The 19472-nt window shown below is 44.1% G+C and overlaps 3 protein-coding genes and 1 long non-coding RNA gene across 4 annotated transcripts; 3 read left to right on the top strand and 1 right to left on the bottom strand.

Annotated features, from left to right (window-relative positions):
• The first annotated feature begins 40 nt into the window (after positions 1–40).
• LOC135496361 (uncharacterized) lies at positions 41–1983 on the top strand. The gene is made up of 3 exons (XR_010448661.1): positions 41–131; positions 723–749; positions 1691–1983. It is a non-coding gene; the product is annotated as an uncharacterized LOC135496361 (long non-coding RNA).
• Positions 1984–7098: 5115 nt separating this feature from the next.
• On the top strand, positions 7099–7743 carry LOC135495252 (putative nuclease HARBI1). The gene is made up of 2 exons (XM_064783714.1): positions 7099–7297; positions 7514–7743. Exons 1-2 carry the CDS (start codon positions 7099–7101, stop codon positions 7741–7743), a joined length of 429 nt encoding a protein of 142 aa, XP_064639784.1.
• A 14-nt stretch (positions 7744–7757) lies between these two features.
• LOC135495251 (nuclear apoptosis-inducing factor 1-like) lies at positions 7758–9786 on the bottom strand. The gene is made up of 3 exons (XM_064783713.1): positions 9193–9786; positions 8820–9035; positions 7758–8558 (listed from the first exon to the last, which is right to left on the bottom strand). The coding sequence occupies exons 1-3, from the start codon at positions 9784–9786 to the stop codon at positions 8127–8129; spliced, it is 1242 nt and encodes a 413-aa protein (XP_064639783.1). The 3' UTR covers positions 7758–8126.
• Positions 9787–15711: 5925 nt separating this feature from the next.
• On the top strand, positions 15712–16548 carry LOC135495250 (uncharacterized). Its single transcript, XM_064783711.1, has one exon. It carries the CDS (start codon positions 15712–15714, stop codon positions 16546–16548), a length of 837 nt encoding a protein of 278 aa, XP_064639781.1.
• Positions 16549–19472: the final 2924 nt, after the last annotated feature.

The following is a 19472-nucleotide window of genomic DNA, read 5'->3' as shown; positions in this document are numbered from 1 at the left end:
TATTTAGCGCTATTGTATACTTTAACGACAGTAACGACGATTTATTGGAACACGTTGAATTGAACATGTCCAATTTTGCCTTGAACTCTTTCGAACGTAGCACTCAGACACGGAGCATCAGCAGATCAGAGGTCATAGCATTATTCATGTTATTCCGCATTTCATCTGGCATTTCCCTGCCCTAATTGGCCGCCATTATTGCCGAATGTGCTGGATCCACTCATTTCATTATTACAAGATGTTCAAAGCATATATTGATGCGAAACGTTAAGACATGATAAGGGTGATTGTTTAATTTTAAACGCCATAACCTTTTGTTATTTCGTCCCCAAATAGAGTACGAATCTGTGGCCGCGGCCATTTTCAGTTCAATTACACTGCGCGATCGCAATGCATAATGTACAGTGATTCGCCAACATGGAAGCCAATTCGGGCAGAGATAATATTTTGAATATTAACTCTGCTTTTGGAGAGTGGCACGGGGACGAGGCTGATTTACTTATTGCGCTGAAAATGTGGAATGCCAAGGCGTGTCGCCGTGTTGCAAACAATTTACCAAATTCATCACCTAAAAATCGATCCAGACTATCAAAGTACGCAAACAGAATTATTGTAATCATTATAACAGATCATGAGTATAATTATTCAGTAATATTCATTTTTATGCTATATTTTTATTTTTGACTTGTTTCGTTTGACCTGTTTCTTTTGAAACGTTTCAGTGTTTACATACTACCGTGACCACAGAGGTAAGTTGAACACATAGGCCTACTACTTGTACTCTAGCAGTCAGTGAAATGAGTGCGAGTGTATCTTAACCATTGACTTGTGTACATCATGTACATCATGTACATAGCGTGTCACGGCCTACACTACACTCGCTCATTTCATGACTTCTGTGGCTATTGGGCACCTGAAAACTCATGAAACGCACAAAAAAGCGCTTTCTAAACAGACATCCACTTATATACTGCGTACCTACTCTTCCAGATCATTTATTTGGGAAGAAACCATGCGATTTTGTGTGTCAGAACAGTCATGACAGTGTGTGATAGCACAAATGTCCTGGCATATGGGATGACATATCTTTCAAAATTGTAACTATAGTGTGATTCAAAAACAAAATTTTTTTAATCAATAAGTACAATATTTATCTAAACTAAAAATCTAATGAAAGCTTGATCTATGAATAGGTCCTGCGATGCTTATCATTCTAATCCACAATCAAAAAAACTTAAAGGGACTATAGGCAGGAGCAGGAAGCTATTAAATTGGCCACCTTCAGAAGACTTACACAGTGAGGGCACTGGGTCATGTCTGATTCAGCACTAAAAATATTCCTCATACAAGGGTGAATAGGTTTGACGTACTGTGAGATGGGGGAGACCCCTATTGAACACTGTGTGTAACTTCATCTTGCCTACCAAACCACTGCCTAGAGAGTCCCTTAAGGGGAGACTGCATAGCAGAAAGTCATTAGTGATCTTACTAGAATATCCTAGGCCTACAGAAAATAGGCAAAACTGACGCTGATGTCTAAGGCCAAGTTAAATGGTAGTGGGACAGGAGACTGAGAGACATCCTTGCCCCTATCCTCTTCTTTGTGTGACTGTGGTACTTATCACTGCCCAAGGATCTCTATAAGGATATTTAGATAAAACTACTAAACATTCTTTTTAACTTATTGCAGGGAAACTTATAAATGTGGTAGCTCGCTGGCCTGGAGCCACACATGACTCCCACATCTTCAAGGAGAGCAAAATCGGAGGGTAGTTGTAAAACAAGAAACACAGAAACGAAACAGAAACACAGAAACGCAGAAACGAAACGCAGAAACGAAAATCAAACGGGTTTTCATAAAAGTTGGAATCAAGCGGCACGCCGATACTTTCCTTGCCCAATCCGTTGTTATTGTCGTTTAAAAGTAAAATCTCAGGTTGGTGGATTGCGGCCAGCCGGAATGCAATAGAGTTGTTGAGGGGATACATGGCGCAACTTGGGGGGGGGGGGGGGGGGGGGGGGCACGAAATGGGTGAAGTCTTTTGAGGTGGTGGTGTAGTACTTTGGTAGGTTCGATTCGATTCCTACAGCATGTTATTTTAAATGAAGGTGCAGTGCAACATCTTGCCTTGTAGTGTTCAATTTACATGAAGTACCAGGATCATCCTACAAATCCCGTCTGATGCAGCACTAAATGCAAGGTACGGTACCAGTACATGGGTGAATCATTTCGACGTTATGTGAGACGTGAGAGACCAATTTTGGCGACTAGAATAGAGTAAAGTGGGGGGGAGGGGGCGGGCGGGCACTAGACTTGGACTTGGAGTAACTCAATCTTGCCTGCCCAGCTGCTGCCTTTAAATAGTTCCTTTAAATATCTGTTTATGTTAATGAGGTTGCAGTAGGGAAGTTCAGCCTAGTGTCGTGCACAGGCCATGGAATGTACAAAAGAACAGGACTCGCTATTCGAAGGACTATTTTCTATTTACGCCGTGTAGTACATACATGTAGTGTATTGGGGAGGTCAGTGTAAATAGAAAATAGTCCTTCGAATAGAGAGTCATGTTCTATTGTACATTCCTAGCAGGCCTATGGTCGTGTTCTGGTCATTGGTCATGCCGACTTACTGGCGGCTCATATCGATCATAAAGTCCTCATGCCCTACAGATGGTGGATCGGCATGGTCAGGGGCACGATCAAAATCTGCGCACACGTTGATGAGCCTAAAAGGGGTATTGGGAAATGAGCATTCCTCCTTCCATTCCGACTGAATACCAGTTTTAGTTACACCCGCGTTCGCGGCCACAACCATGGCAACAAGATGGAGTCTGCAGACCAGAATTCGCCACAAGACTGTTTTCTGCGTTTCGTTTCTGTGTTTCTGTGTTTCTGTTTCGTTTCTGTGTTTCTTGTTTTACAACTACCCAAAATCGGACAGCACCTCTCCGAGAACAACATGCAAGAAGGCTATATGTTGGGAAATTCCGGCTATCCGTGTATGCCGTTTCTTTTAACCCCCTATCTGACGCCCACAACACGTGCTGAGAAACGCTATAACTCAGCTCAGAAGAAGATACGCAATTTCATCGAGCGTTGTTTTGGGGTGATGAAGAGACGATTTCATAATCTTCATGGGGGAATCCGCATGCGTCCTGACAGAACATGCAAAATCATCATTGCTTGTTGTGTCCTGCACAATGTTGCTATAGACAGAAGAGAGCCGCTGTTAGGACGTCCAAGGCGAGAACCACGACATGTCTACCAGGGTCCCAATGATGGGTTTCCTATGCGGAAATTTGTCACTGAACGATTCTTCTAATAGGCAAACTTCAAAAACTGAAACTGAACTCTGCAAAAGAAAAGGATTTAAAGATTAATTCATAGATAAATAAATATTATTCTTGACGTTGAACTTTATATACATGTCTCTGTAAGACGTAACATTTTGGGTGATAATAAAATAATTACAGTTCCTTCAAATACAGGAAGGGTTTAAATGACATTTGGCATTCTTTGTGGAATGAAATAAAGATCTAACAGTTTAAATCTTTCTCCAACTTCAAAATTTCGAGTTTCATCTTCTTTTCATTCAGGGCGGCATTTGACAGTTCCTTTAAGAGTAGAGCGTGCTGGACAGGGCAGATGCATCGGCATGTTTTGACACAATCTACAGTCGACAACTGTCCATCAGTGGGAGGAAGTTGAGTAGACGCACTCCTCGTCTTCTTCCCCTTCCCTTTCCCCTTGCTCTTCCCTTTTCCGCCCCTCCGCTCTATGGCGATGGCCATTTCTTTTGTGGCATTGAATTCAGAGTCTGTGGATACCGGTTGTGACGGCTCTTGCTCCGATTCCCATCTTCCGCTGGCCTCTGCCACAAGTCGCATGAGCTCCCTCTGCTCCTCGTTGTACTCATAAGAATGTTGACTATCTGAAATAACAGTAACACCAATTTGGATGGAGTGGTCCACTGAAGTGTGTAGTGTTTACATTGTGTCACAAAGTTTTCAAATGTTTTTGAATTGTCCTGGAAACTCGAAGTTCTAAAAATTTCTATGAACACAACAACATTCATGACAATAAAATGTGATTGTTATTCACTAAGTATTAACTAGGAAAACGGAGGCAAGAAACTAAGCCTATTTCCAACAATATTTTCGATATTTTCACTAACAGCACCCCATATGTTATGCACTTGCATACATTATAGGGTCAAGGTCACTGGACCTGCGGCATCATTTCAACATGTTCAATCAGTGTGCAAGCATGCACTGCTGTTAAAGTTCGTTTTCTCTCTCACACAGGCCCTATCTGAAGTTGTCATAAGATGAGATTATCTTCACATTGGTCATGAGTATCTAGAGTTCAGGATGTGTGAAGGACAAGGATCAATTCGTTTGTTTTTACCAGTTTTTATACCTCAAAATTTTAACGTTTTGAAAAGAATGAAAAAATGGCCGACATGCGATTTCCTGGCTGGCAGTCTGCCAAAAGATGGTGGTGGGCCTAGCAGACGTTTTTTTCTCTCCTGAAAATGCAATTGATCATTATAGGCCTAATTGAAAGTTAAATTAGACAAATATGTGTGTCATACCTTCTAACTGTGTAGGTGGGGGAAAACCGGTGGCTAGTTCAGCCAGCATCTCTGGGGTTGTCTTGGAAGACCCATTTGACCTGGCATTTGGTGCTGTTAGCAGTGCTGCTGATGTTGATGGCACTGCAGATTCCACACCACCAGAGATTCCAGCCCAGCTTGGGCTGTCACCAAAAAGGCTCACAATCTTCTGTGACACGGGGTCTAACGGTCGTGGGCCTGGTCCACCTCATGTCTTCCTCTTCTCTCTCTTTTCCTTAGCAATCTTGTTCTTGGCTCCACTTGTCAGCCCTTGCCACTTGCACTTGATCTCCCCCCCAGGTTCTTTGTTTCATCCCCTGGGCATTAATTTGTCTTGACAAAATTGAAAACATCCGACTTGGATTAGCGTCTGACAATAACAGCGATGCTAGCGTTGGATCTGATAATGCCAGTGATGCTACAACTTGTGAGACTTTGGCCGACCCAATCCAGGGCTTTGCGGAGTTCGAGCCTGCTAACCATGACGAACTAGTTACTCTTGTCAAAAAATCACCGTGCAAGTCTTGCAAACTGGACCCGCTTCCTACATGGATGGTCAAATCGGTCACCGATGTACTGGATCCCATCCTACTGAATGTCATCAATGCTTCTCTGAGAGATGGGGAAGTCCCTCAGTCACTCAAGAACGCGCTTGTGACACCGTTGCTAAAGAAGCCACAACTTGACCCGGAGTGCCTACAAAACTATCGCCCTGTGAGCAATTTATCGTTCTTATCCAAGGTATTGGAACGGGTCGTAGCATCCCGTCTGACAAAGCACATGGACTTAAATAACCTACATGATGTGTTCGAGTCCGCATATAAACCTCCTTACAGCACGGGAACAGCCCTACTGAAAGTGCAGAACGACATCAGGATGATGGTGGATGAACAAGGAGCTGCAATTCTTGTCCTACTGGATTTAAGTGCCGCATTCGACACGATTGATCACAGAATCCTCCTTGAGCGGCACGAAAAGCTTGTGGGCATCAGTGGCACAGCACTAAAGTGGTTTGAATCATATCTGACTGACAGAGTTCACCACATTCTAATAAACGGGAAAAAGTCATCAGCCTGGACGCTTTCTTGTGGTGTGCCCCAAGGGTCTGTGTTGGGCCCCATTCTATTTCTTATATATATAATTCCACTTGGACATCTGATAGACCAAGGTGCATATCCGCGTCATGGGTATGCTGACGACAATCAGCTATATTTCGCCCTTCAAGTAGGTTCAGCGATGTTACGTATCAGAAGTCTCGAAGACTGTCTCGCCTCAGTTCAGAACTGGTTGACGGAAAACAAACTCAAGGGAAATCCCACCAAGACGGAGATCAAGTTGTTTGGGTCTCAGAGAGTCGTAAACTCACTCAATATCCATGCCCTGATGGTCGCTGGCATAAAGGTCAATGTGTCACCTGACCCAGTCAGAAATCTTGGTGTTATGTTTGATCAGACGCTGTCAATGGGCCCACATGTGAACAAGCTAGTACAGTGTGCAACATTTCAAGTCCGAAATATTGGCCGCATGCGAAAGCTCCTTACGCAAGAAGCTACGAAACTTCTAGTGCAATCAACTGTCATATCCAGACTGGATTATTGTAATAGCCTGCTCGTTGGTGCCGATGAAGGAGCCTCATGGCCTAGTGGTTTACACTGCTGGCCACCACGCAATAGGGCCCGGGTTCGATCCCGGGGAGAACCCAGGGGCCTTATTCATGAAGCCTTCTTAGGGCCTAGTAAGCACTTACGTATTACTAGGTCGTTATTAGCGAATTACGCGGTATTCACGAAGCACCCGTAACTTCAATCTATTTCGCAAGTCGTTACTAGTGTTACGTGAGGTGTTCGGGCTTCTTAGCGTGTTATCAGTCCATGCTTAGATAGTTGGACACATTTTTACACAAGGAGCATGGCTGCGGCGTTGATTGTGTTGGAAAATTTGGAAGCAAGGCGGGCTTTACGACGGCAGCGTGTGTTTAGAGATCGTCTACAACCGCTTGACGTCTATGATGACGTAGATTTGTACAGACGATACCGGATGACTCGGCCGGTCCTTCTCGAAGTTATCGACCTGTTGCAGGATGACATTGCCCCGTATACGCTGCGCTCGCACGCCGTTCCAGCAACTCTCCAAGTTTGCGTTGCGCTTAGATATTTTGCTACTGGCAGTTTGCAGTTGGACAATGGAGACATGTCAAATGGCTTGAGTCATTTCCTCGAACAGCTGCTGAGCAAGAACGTCAGAAGGAAGGATTTTATACAGAACGCCATCGGATTCCGAACGTTATTGGCTGCGTAGATGGATCCCTTATTCCGATCAAATGTCCATCCGTAAACGAGAATGCATACGTGTGCAGGAAACAGTGGCATGCCATTAATGTGCAGGGGATTTGTACTTATGATTTGAAATTTTCAAATATAGTAGCCCGATGGCCAGGTGCCACCCATGATGCGTTTATCTGGTCCAACTGCAATTTAAAGGTGAAGATGGAACGTGGCCTGAATGATGGAGGATACTTGCTCGGTGACAGTGCCTACCCACTTAGACCCTGTCTCATGACCCCAGTCTCCCGCCCAGCAGATGCAGCGGACAGACAATACAACGTTCACCACAGGCGAGTACGAAACATCATTGAACGAACCTTTGGAAGATGGAAAAACCGATGGAGGTGCTTGCACAAAGAAGGTAAATTATGTCCTTATTGGTGAATCAGGAGAGATCGCCAGTTTCTAGACACCGACAGCACCTGTCTGCAAATGGCTATTATAGCCATTCTCAGACAGTGCTGCAGCATTTCACCCCATAACATTGCTGCATAGACTGCTTTGCAGTACAAGTTCCATTTCGATTTCGACTGACTTTCCCCATTCTCATTTCTTTTATAAGATGCCTTTTTTGCAGGTGGAACTCTTCGATTAAGCCCCGAGAAGTGTTGCTCGGTGATCATTGCAACATCTGTGCTACATAACATCTGTGAAAACCACGGCCTCCCTGTCCCAAACGACCCACCAGCCAATGTGGATAATCCCGATGATGACGTCAACAATAGACCAATCCTCGATGTCGATGTCGAAGAAAGAGGTGTTGGAGAAAGGGCACGCTTGATAGATCAGCATTTCAGGAATATGTAGTATGTATTTAAAACAGAACTTTATTTCCAATTAACCCAAACATTTTAATTGATGTGTACAACCAAAATGGTGGTACATGTAACAAGAGACGTTTTCAACATCATGTTACAATCAACAACGATAAACAGTAAGGTTGTAGAGCATTTGATTACTGGCGAGACTGCCAAACTACAATTCCAACGATCTTCTTTCATCAACAAATAAACATCATGTTTGTACAGAACAATGTACTGTGATCAAGGTATAAATTCATACCAACAACCAACACGATTTTGATGAAAGCACAATCTTATCAGTTATTCCTTACTTCACTATCTATCTAACAAACAATGTAGCAGTTATACAGCAACAACATCACTTTAAAATTGCGTGATATATGTAGGTCACTCTCCTTTGGCCATTTTTTCAAGTACAGAGAATGCCGATGACCTGGACTTGTACTCCTTTGGTTTTGAGCCAGTTTTCTGGGATTCGCTGGTTTCCGTAACAGCATCCACTAGTACCTCCAATAGCCATACTGCCTTTTTTGCGAGATGAACCTTTGTTTCTTCCAGATGAAGCCGTTGTTCTTCCACGTCAAGTCGCTTGCTCTCGATTTTGACCCGTTCCTTCTCCACATCAATTAGTTCAACGGCATGTGAAAGCTTCTTATCTGCGAGAGACAAACCAGTTGAAGACGCCTTGGAAGAGCCAGCAGTGGGACGACAGCTCTTGGGTTGTCGGGCAGGACTTGGCGGCGGTGAAGGGGATCGGGTGTCATCTTCTGAGCTGCTATCGTTCGGGCGCGTGACGGTTGCTGTAACCTTACGAATTCTCTGGAAAATACATTTGATAGACTTAAATGCAAAAAGCCATTAAACATGAGTGAGGTCTTAGTATGTCTTTAGTTGTTATTTACTTCCTTCTCATATAGAAGGCCAGTACTGAAACGGGCACGTCAGGAGATACGTTTTCTTTCCTAATAACGACACAAGCAAATGAGAAAAAGCATTGCACAGATCGTTGTGCAGCCACCTGGAAAGTTGCGATCTTCCCTTATCACTGCTTATGCCTCCAGTAATCAAAAACCTATTTACCTCGGGTGATTTCCGCAATTCAACGGTATGGAATGTATGCAATGACTTCTTTGCTGCGACAGACAAACCAGTTGAAGACGCCTTGGAAGAGCCAGCAGTGGGACGACAGCTCTTGGGTTGTCGGACAGGACTTGGCGGCGGTGAAGGGGATCGGGTGTCATCTTCTGAGCTGCTATCGTTCGGGCGCGTGACGGTTGCTGTAACCTTACGAATTCTCTGGAAAATACATTTGATAGAATTAAGTATTGAATGCTATGTAAGGATGAAATATCTCGTCAAGAGCCAAGCGCCTAAGATGGCACTTTTGAATCTGTAGACAAATCGGGCGAAATGTAATGCAGGAAACTGGAGCGCCCGCAGACGACCAACCTACCTTCGATTTTTGAAGTGAGAGTGACGCATTCTGATCGAAATAAGAAATTTCGTCATCATCGGCTTCTGTGACAGACGGGGAAAACGGGTATTGCTGGTTCATGTCATCTTCAGGTAGGTCCAGCTCTTCTGTGTCCATACCAGTAGCGATTCCTTGTATCATTTCGACACCGATTAGGCCTACGATCCTTTGCTCGAGTTGCGTCAACTCGGACACGTCATCGCCAAGGGGTTTGTTCCCGGTCCGCTTGGTCAGTACATTGATTTTTGCAGCCTTCTGTTTTGCCTTCGATTTCAGGTCATGCCATTTATGGTGAACTGCTTCGGTCGTTCTCCGGACGCTTGCCACACTGTTGATCTTAAGGGTTATTTCTTTCCACGTGTCGGACTTCCGCTTCAGCGTAATGACATCCGAAAACTTGCTGCTGATCACGGACCACTTCGATTCCACGAGATCAACTAACTTTATAATTTCATTTGGGGAAAAATTCACACCCCGTTTCCTCTTTCCTTCCTCGGGTGGTGGGACAACGGTCTTCTTTCCTTCCTCGGGTGGTGGGACAATGGTGTTCCTCTTCTTATTGGTTTTCTCCATGATGTTGTCAGGGTGGCGAATATCCATCAAATGATGGTAAGCACGTCCAATTACTGTATAAATACTCGATGCCCCTATTACAAACAGTCAATGAGGTGAGCTCAAGTGGATTACGTAACAATTCTATACAGATCACCTCAAGTGCGTACCTGATAATATTTCCCTACGAAGGGTTTAATAAGTAATACGGTAATAAATCGATGATAATGCTTTGTGAATAAGACGTAGTGTCTTACTTGGCAGTTACTAAAGTCTTACTACGAGCCACGTAAATCGTTATTAGTAACAATTTTACGAAGGCTTCATGAATAAGGCCCCAGGATCGTATGTCTGGATGAACCGGCGTGGCTTTCAAGGAACTAAAATTCCTGGCTCTTCACAGTCCTTCGAATGAGACTCAAAACCGAGGTTCCTTTTACCTGGTGTCTATGCCAGGGCAAGCTAAGACCCCACCAAGTGAGAAACATGAGTAGCTTGCGTGGACTCTATCTCTCTCGCCAAAGTCGGACCACTAGGCCAATAAACCCAATTGGCGCCTAACCGTAGTGGCACGCAGGATACGCTCATCCCGCCTTGGAGGAGGATTACTCCTAGGAGAATGACCCCTCCAAGTGCAGAGCGAACGCTGAAGAAGAAAAAGAAGAAGAAGAAGGTGCCGATGAAAATGTACTTGACAAGCTACAAAAGGTTCAGAATCACGCAGCGCGAGTAATAACATGGACGCGTAAACGTGAACATATTACCCCCGTACTGAGAAGTCTGCATTGGCTACCAATCCGTGAACGTATAGTTCATGACAATGCTCCTCATATACAAAGCAAGAAACGAACTTGTCCTGCTTACATATCCGAGCTCCTTCCAGCGCATGACTGTGACTCCGGGCGATCCCTGAGGTCCGAAGACAAATGTCTCCTGAGGATCCACAGGCATCGCCTGGAGACGTACGGTGGCAGGAGCTTCCTTGTACAGGCGGCCAGACTTTGGAATGAGCTCAGCATTGAGATTAAAAAGGCTAAGACTGTTGCTATTTTCAGGTGCGGGCTAAAAACCCATCTGCTCAGACGATATTTTGAAACACCACATTAGAGCAATATTTGGATTTTGCGGTATATAAATATAAATTTCATTCATTCATTCTTCTTCAGTTTGTTGGTAACGGTGTTTGTCAACTTTGACGTTAAGAGCTTGACGCAAGGGCCCAAAGCGCCGCGTAGCGGCAAAAAAGCGAAGCTGGCGAAACATTTATAACGGGTCACCGTCACTTATTATTGGACTTATAGCGTATTTACGGGGTTGTAACTATTTTGCTTTATAGTGTCACCAGGAAAGAAAAGCATGCGACCTAACGCCGATCTATTTGTATAAAGTGATAATTGGAAGGTATATAGTAGGAAATATCAATAAAATAATCATTCCATGTCGTCTTTTGAGGGCATTTTTGATTGTAAAAAATATATGTGTACGTCACCGGAGTCTCTGCAATGATAATTTTATCACAGCAGTCTCGCGCAAGTAGAAGTTCTTTACCTATTAGTTCTTCACTTATTAGTCTCAATGTCTGGCGCAAAGCCAGACGTTTTCCATTACGAGTTCACTACGATGTTTGACAAGAAGGAGCAGTGCGCGAGATATGCTAATGAGCAGACTTCCCTCGCTTTAGTTTCGGAAGAATGTTCCATATCGCGCTAAGCTGACCACTGCTGACCATGACAGGCGTGCATTGGACTGGTACAGGTTGGAGCTGAACATTGAATATGCTGGTGGTGACGCTTTCTGATGGGAAGTTGGTCGTGACTGATGCAGTATCCTTGGACTTGTCCACAGCATCGTTCAATCATTGCTCTCTGAGCTGCATTGATTCTGTACTTACCCAAATACTGAGACCAAATGCCTGTTGACTGTGCTTTAAGAGAGACTGGCGCCATGCCTAGTCTCTCTTAAAGCACAGTCAACAGACACCAACACCCTCAGACTCAGAAACCACAAACGCCCAACCCTTCCTGCTACCTTAATACTTCTGGATGTGTGGCTCTGCTAAGTCGAGCAGCAGAGCCACCTCTTTATCGGTAACGTTCTTCTTCCTAACAATTTTACTATTCTCTTCTGCAGCAGACAGCTCTTGGTCAGACATTTTTTTGTGATACAGGAAGTGAGATGACCAGGTGGATTGTGGGATAATCCACTGACATTCCACTGACAACTAAAAGGGCCTAAATATTGGCTTTGAGCAACTCATACTTGTCGGTGGATTACCTATCGGCCGACAACTGATTTTTATCCACCGACAACACTTATCGACCGATAACCTTATCGGTGCTTTGAACAACCGGGCCCTGGATTATATCGCAAATGAAAGAAGGCGCTGTCACGTCTTTGTAGCAAATCGCGTCGCCGAAATCCGTGAGTCAACGACCCCGTTACAAAGCAGGAGAGATCGACGCAGCCGATGATGGTACCCGTGGTGTTCCTGGATCAAGATTGTGTGCTGAATTGAGATGGTTACAAGGTCCTGCGTTTCTATTGGAAGAGCTATGTGTACCCACTGGTGGTGATGTTGAACCTGCCAGCCCTCCGAGAGATAATGATCCAAAAGTGAAGGTGCACTTAGTTACCGCTGTAGCGGTGAAGAAATCTGCTGTAATCCCAGACTCGAAGAAGTTTTCATCTTGGTCTCGTTATCCCAGAGTTGCCGCCTTGGTTTGCAGATTCGCTAGAAACTTTGCCGTCAAAGAAAAGGTCCGGTCAAGATTTGGTCATGTTACTGTAGATAAACTGAGGTTTGCGGAGAATTGATCATCCAAGCAGAACAAGCCGTTGAGTTCAACGATGAGTACGCCGCCCTGCAATCCAGGAAGCAGCTGTCAACCAAAACCCATTGCTGCAGTTTACAACCTACATCGATGGTAATGGTCTGCTTCGTATTTTAGGTCGTCTGAAGAACGCCCCAGTCCATTATAGAGAAACGCATCCGGTACTGCTGCCTCACCGCGACATAGTCCGATTGATCATCATTGACTGCCATACGAGAGTTCTTTATTCTGGAGTTCAAGACACCCTACATGAGCTGAGACAAGGTTACTGGTTGCTGAAAGCCCGTTCCAGAGAACATCGTAGATAAATGCCCGCTGTGCCGGAAGCGACGAGTAAGCCCATGGAGCGTTTATGGCTGATCTTCCAAGAGCACGCATCGACATGATGGGTCCGTTCCATTCGCCTCAACTCGACTTGACTATTTTGGGCCGCTGGACTTGACTATTTTTGACCGCTGCTAGTTAGGAACGCTCGAAGGACTGACAAGCTATATGAATTATTGCTCACTTGTCTATCAGAGCCATATATCTCGAAATGGCATACGCTCTAAATATGGACAGTTTCTTGTTAGCCCTATATAGATTCATCGCGCGACGTGGCAAACGATATATATTCAGACAACGGGACCAACTTCAAGTCAGGCGAGAAAGTGCTCCGTACCAACATCGCGTCTTGGAACCAACAGCACATAGCTGACCACCTGAGCTAGAAGCACATCACTTGGCACTTTAACCCCCCTGCAGCCAGCCACATGGGAGGGATTTGGGAGAGATTGGTAGCCTCCGTGAAACGCTCCCTGAATGGTTCGAGACGAAGTCCTTGGCAGAAGTTGAGTATGTCGACTCCCAAACAGTCGTTTAGAGGTCATTTGCTCACTAAGACTATTAGCCTAAAACAAAGTGTGTGTATGGACTTGCATATTATGGCTTCATTGCCCCCTGGACATTAACAATCTATCCAGAACTTTGTTATTATGGACTTGGCCTAATGCCTACAAGTGAACATTACTTTCTGACCTTATAGGCCTCGTCGCACAGTGCATCAAGATTGTCAAACCGTTTTGAGTGCGACAGGTATAGGCAGTCTACCCTATACATGTGGAGTTTAGGTCAGTTTGTTTGTGATTGAGGTTTAGTGATAGTTATTAGTTATTAGTTTAATCTAAAAATTGATACTTTTCGATGTCGTATAACATCCTTAACTTTGTAAGCCACTGGTTGGCTTTCGGGGGGCCAGCGTCACGTCACCATGTAACATCACGTCACACTAGCTGGTGCGGAGGCCTGGCCTACCTGCCTCCAAAAATGATGCGACGTCATCTTATGCATATCCAATTTCCAGCGGCTGTAGACTTGGCAGTACCTTACTCTCACACAAACCTTTACATTTCTGAATAGCTTGTCACTTTTAGAATACATCTGGCCAAGTTTCAACGTCATCTTGACATACAGTCATGCATAGATTGATGCAGCACAATACATGAGACACCCTGTGTAAACTAGGTTTACAGGCCACCGTAGACAAATTCACTGTAGTGAAATATGACATGCATTTATGGAGTCACGTGGTTTATATGTTCACCCTTATAATAATGTTGTAATAAAGATCACTTCGCATGTGGAGTCACAAGAAGCACGTAGTTCCTCTTGCGTTTGTCCCTGTGGGCTCTAACAGGAATCTGGTGTTTTAGTATTGATGTTTACAAATGGTGCCGTGACCAGGATTTCTCGTTAGCCTTTCAACATGAGCAAACCCAAGGGAGAACCAGGAGTCGAACCAAGAGAACTCGTGCAGACAATGAAACAACAGAGGACGAACAAACGACGCAACTTCACACGGTTAGTGAACAGGATTTCCGATATCCTTTCTGAAGACCACCCGACACTGGAACAGATAGTGAATGTTCAAACGATTTTGGCAGTTCTCGAGGAGAATTTTTCGGATATCAAGGAGCTGAATAAGAATATCGAAATTAATCTTGTTAGTATCGACGAAGGTGATGCTGCTAGAGATGCCGAGGACGCATGTGAAAAGTCCGTCGATAATCAGATGAATATCGTTAAAGCCAAGAACTTTTTAGCTAAATTCAAGTCAACAATGGATAACCCAGTAGTACCAGTGCCAAAAGGTCCAGTGACTACTTCAAAGTTACCAAAATTAACGCTTCCGACTTTCAATGGTAACCTTACTGATTGGCTGCCATTCTGGGAACGATACACAGCGGAAATCGACAAAAATTCGAATATTTCTGATATAAATCGTTTTGATTACCTATACGGTTTGTTAGAAGGTGAAGCTTTGGACTCTGTTCGATCACTCATACCCTCAGCAGCGAATTACGTGATTCTCAAGAAAACATTGCTAGAAACCTTCGGAAAAGACCGAAAAATCATTCGTGCGCACGTGTTGCGACTGTTTCATTTGAGGAACCCAAATATGTCCGGAGCTGCATTTCGCTCGTTTTATAATCAAGTAATGACGGACCTGCGGAGTTTGGAAGCACTAAACATTGACGTTGATAGAGCAGCTGGAATAATTGTACCTATTCTCGAGGAAAAACTACCTGCTGTTATTCGAGGAAACATGGCTGATCTTGACAGGACAGATGTGTACAATCTTAAGACATTCACAGACGGGTTAAAGCGCCAGGTCGAACGTTATGAAACACAGACTGAGGATATTGATATTACAGAGAGGAGAACTGTTGAAATCTGTCAAAAGCTACCAAATTCATCTGTAGGTGCATTTATGGCACACACTAGTAACTGCGAAATTTGTGGTTCATCGAAACACTAACCAGAAAAATGTAATCTTTCTGCAAAACAGAAACGTGATTTGGTGTTTGCAAAAGGTCTATGCCGATTGTGTTTGTTGCCAGGACACTTTTCTAGGAAATGTACAAGTTCGCTACAGTGTTCATCTTGCTGTGGACTACATCATACGTCACTGCATGGAATCGATTTCGGAAATCGTTCACGGTATCGTGCTCAGTCAAGAAAACGGTATAATCGTGGGAATAGAAATTCGATCACGGAGATTACGCAATCGGCCCAGGAAACGCCAGGACCGACGTCGTGCTGCAGTTTGGTTCAGAATAAATCTACGAGTGCCGGTATGGATACGTTGGTGGAAAGTGATTCATACGCGGATATTGTTACGTCATCGATTATAGCTGATAACCCAGTGTTGGTGAAAACGGCCAGGGCTAAAATGGACTACAATGGTACGCAGGTAGAGGTTCGAATCTTCATTGACGAGGGTTCAATGTTAAGTTACATGCGTCAGGATGTCGCGTTATTTGTTGTGGATGAGCCATTTGTTGTGGATGTGCTGATCGGTGCTGACAATTCTTGGCAGTTTATGAACGGAGAGACCATTGATGGCAATGGCCCAACAGTGTATAAGTCAAATCTCGGTGCATTGTTGTTAGGACCAGTTCATAAGGATAGGCCGATTGTGGCAGCTGATATCAGACCCATAATGTGTTTCTGCGGAACTCAACCGGGAGATGTGGACCTTTGTGGAGCGTTGTCCAACACGGATTTAGACAATCGGTTGTTGACATATTTTCGGTGTAGTGAAGTGGGTGTCAATGACGTCACTGATGACGTAGGTGGCGTAGATGAGAACTTTAAGGCAGCATATAGTGAAAAGATCGAATTTCAGGATGGGAAATACTCGGTGCCTCTACCGTGGAAAGAGGACCATGGGGAATTGCCATCCAATCTACGATTGTGCAGACGTCGTTTGGATCAGATTGTTGAACGTTTGCAGAAAACAGGGTTAATGAACGCTTATTGCAAGGTCATAAAAGAACACATGGATAAATGCTACGTAGAGGAAGTCAAGGGTAATCCCTGGGACGAAGAACATTCACATTACATGCCACATTTTTTTGTGCTCAAAAACTCGGAAACCACGCCTGTTCGCATTGTAATGCTGTGTCACTAGACAGTATTGCGCGTAAACCTGTGTTGTTACCTCGGAAATGCCACTTTACTAGACTTGTGATCAAAAGAGCGCATGCGCGCGTTCTTCATGCTGGATTAGGTTCAACCGTAGTTGCTGTGCGAAAACGGTATTGGATTACTGCAACGCGGGCAGAGGTTAGGTCAGTGTTGAAATCATGTGTAATCTGTAAACGTGTTACCGGCACTGCGTACCGGTTACCACAGAGCCCTGATCTACCCGAATACCGTATTGATGCGACCAAAGCGTTTAGTAACATTGGTATGGACTTCACGGGACATCTTCTAGTGAAAGATCGCGATGGACATGTGTTCAAAGTTTACGTGTGTTTATTTACATGTTTAGGCACTAGAGGTGTAAACCTTGAACTGGTCAATGATTTGAGCGCCGATTCGTTCATCAAAGCATTCAGAAGGCATTGTGGCACTTATGTTGTTCCAGATAGGTGTTTCTCCGACAACGCAACCAATTTCAAGTCGGGAAGTAGTGAAATCGAAAAGTTACTAAGGCGTGTGGCGAGTTCAGAAGTGCAAGAGCATTTTATTGCAAAGCGCATTAGATTTGATTTCATACCGGTACAGTCCCCCTGGTGGGGAGGTTCTTGGGAACGTCTCATAGGCGTAATGAAGTCAGTACTTAGGAAAGTGTTAGGCCGGGCATTGATTAGCTTTGAAGAAATGTACACATTGATCAAAGAGGTTCAGTCCGTCCTAAACAATAGGCCATTGACGTATGCAAGTGGATCAATAGAAGATCCCAAACCTCTGACACCGTCAATGCTATTGTTTGGCTACGAGACTGATGAGTTGCCACATGAGTTGTTTGATGAAACTGACCCTGATTGGTCACAAGTTGGGACTGCTGACTTCATTACGAGGGCAGAACGTAGGCGCGCTCAATTGCACACTCATTTTGTGACAAGGTTCAAGAATGAATACCTAAGCTGCTTACGTGAGAGACACGCTTACCAAGTGCGTAAACATTGTCCAAGTGATGATATCATTAGTGTAGGTGACGTAGTACAGGTTCATGAGGACAATATACCACGTACACGTTGGAAACTAGGCCTTGTAACTGAGCTATTGTTCGGCTCTGACAGTAGAGTCAGAGCAGCCAAAGTAAAAAGTGGGAATTGTTTTACTAGCAGAGCAATTTCGAAGTTGTATCCGTTAGAAGTCAGATCAGAATCTGTTAGACAAACTGTGTTAAGTGAATTAAAGTCATGTGATGATCCTGGGGAACCTGAGCTAAGATGTAGCAAGCGCCCTTCGGTGGCAGCGACGAGAAGCAAAATTGCAGCGCAGTTGGCCGGGGCGGAGGATGTGTAAACTGGGTTTACAGGCCACCGTAGACAAATTCACTGTAGTGAAATATGACATGCATTTATGGAGTCACGTGGTTTATATGTTAAAGTCCGCAATAACCCAGGTTCGTATCCTGGTCACGGCACCATTTGTAAACATCAGATGAATATCGATCACTTTTAGTATTGATGTTTACAAACACCCTGTATGTTAACGCAAATTTGGAAAATGTCACCTATATGCCTTATAACTTCAAGATTAACAAAGATGATGAAAAAAAATCATACACATGTACTCATCACCTTGAGAAAGCCAACTGACAACTATTTCAATTGTTTATATAAAAATAGGCAGTCGTTGCGGCTTTTGTTTGTATTTTTGCCCTCGAAATTTTACCTTGAGAACATGTGCAACCTCAAAGGAACCAGTCTATGTCAACATCCTGTTGAGCTATAAATAACATGCGGGGCCTGCTCACCGCGTAAGTGCATAGAAGAAACTGGTATTTTCCTCAAATCATCGTCAGAGCTACCCCTTCACAAAATACCTCGGACATTTACATTTGAGCAAGTAACAATAGGGATGGAGTAGGCCCATCTGTATTCATGATAATCACTCGAGATTGAAGAACTAGTTTTTTGGGAGGGTACATATCAAAAGGTTTCGCCCCTGTTGTTTCATTCACATTTCGCGCCAAAATGACGTAAGCCACCGAGCTATTTTTAGACGCGTGGACTGGGCGAAACGAGTGTGTCGCCACATCGAAGGCCGAAAAAACATGTTTGAATCAAATATCGACGATGCCAAGCAAATCGAGTCAATGACATAAACACTGTTGTTTGAAAAAATCGAAACATTGAACGAAATCAACACCTTTTAAGTGCTTTCCGACCCAATTTTCGTGATCACATTTGCTTCCTCGGCAGTGAAGTACGCCATGATGCTTTTTAAGTGACGTCACGCAATCTTGCATCCAGGAATATTGGTAATACGCATGTACAGCAACAGCAGCCCTTTCAGCGGCCACGCGTCCTGGAAACCAGGCCAGCTATTTCTGTCAATTCTCGAAACCGCTATTATGACACACGAATCCCTTATCCAATCACAAACGGGTATGCCTTCCCGGGAAATCAATTTCATGAATATTAATTATCCAATACTAATCGCGGACGGCCCATAAAAGGAAACGCCTGAGGCCGGGAAAACCCCGGGGATTCCATGGTTTTGGGCCAAATTCATGCAACTTTGGGAGCAAAATGACACATTAATTTCGCATCAATTGTACGTGCAATCTTTATGATTGTAAAGTATATGTCTTCGAATCAATAAAACAGTTTCTAATGGGAAACTTTATCGGTTTTAATAATGCCTTTTGAGGGGTGTTTTGTTCATGGCCCCCGCTCCATGAATAGAAAATGCATTGCGCTATGTTGCGCTACACTAGATGGCGCCACCGTTGGCTCCGTAAATGAAACAAACTTTTTGATGTGAATCCGAATCTGATCACCACTGGCTAGTGAGACCATTAAATGATAATAATAAATATTTGTATTGCGTCCTAAAAGAAGATATTTACAGTACGGTACACAATGAGCACAACGG

Source organism: Lineus longissimus, chromosome 11 (genome assembly GCF_910592395.1).
Source record: "Lineus longissimus chromosome 11, tnLinLong1.2, whole genome shotgun sequence".
NCBI lineage: Eukaryota > Metazoa > Nemertea > Pilidiophora > Heteronemertea > Lineidae > Lineus > Lineus longissimus.
The sequence above is the reverse complement of the archived record's forward strand: the minus strand, read 5'-3'. Positions and strand labels throughout refer to the sequence as shown.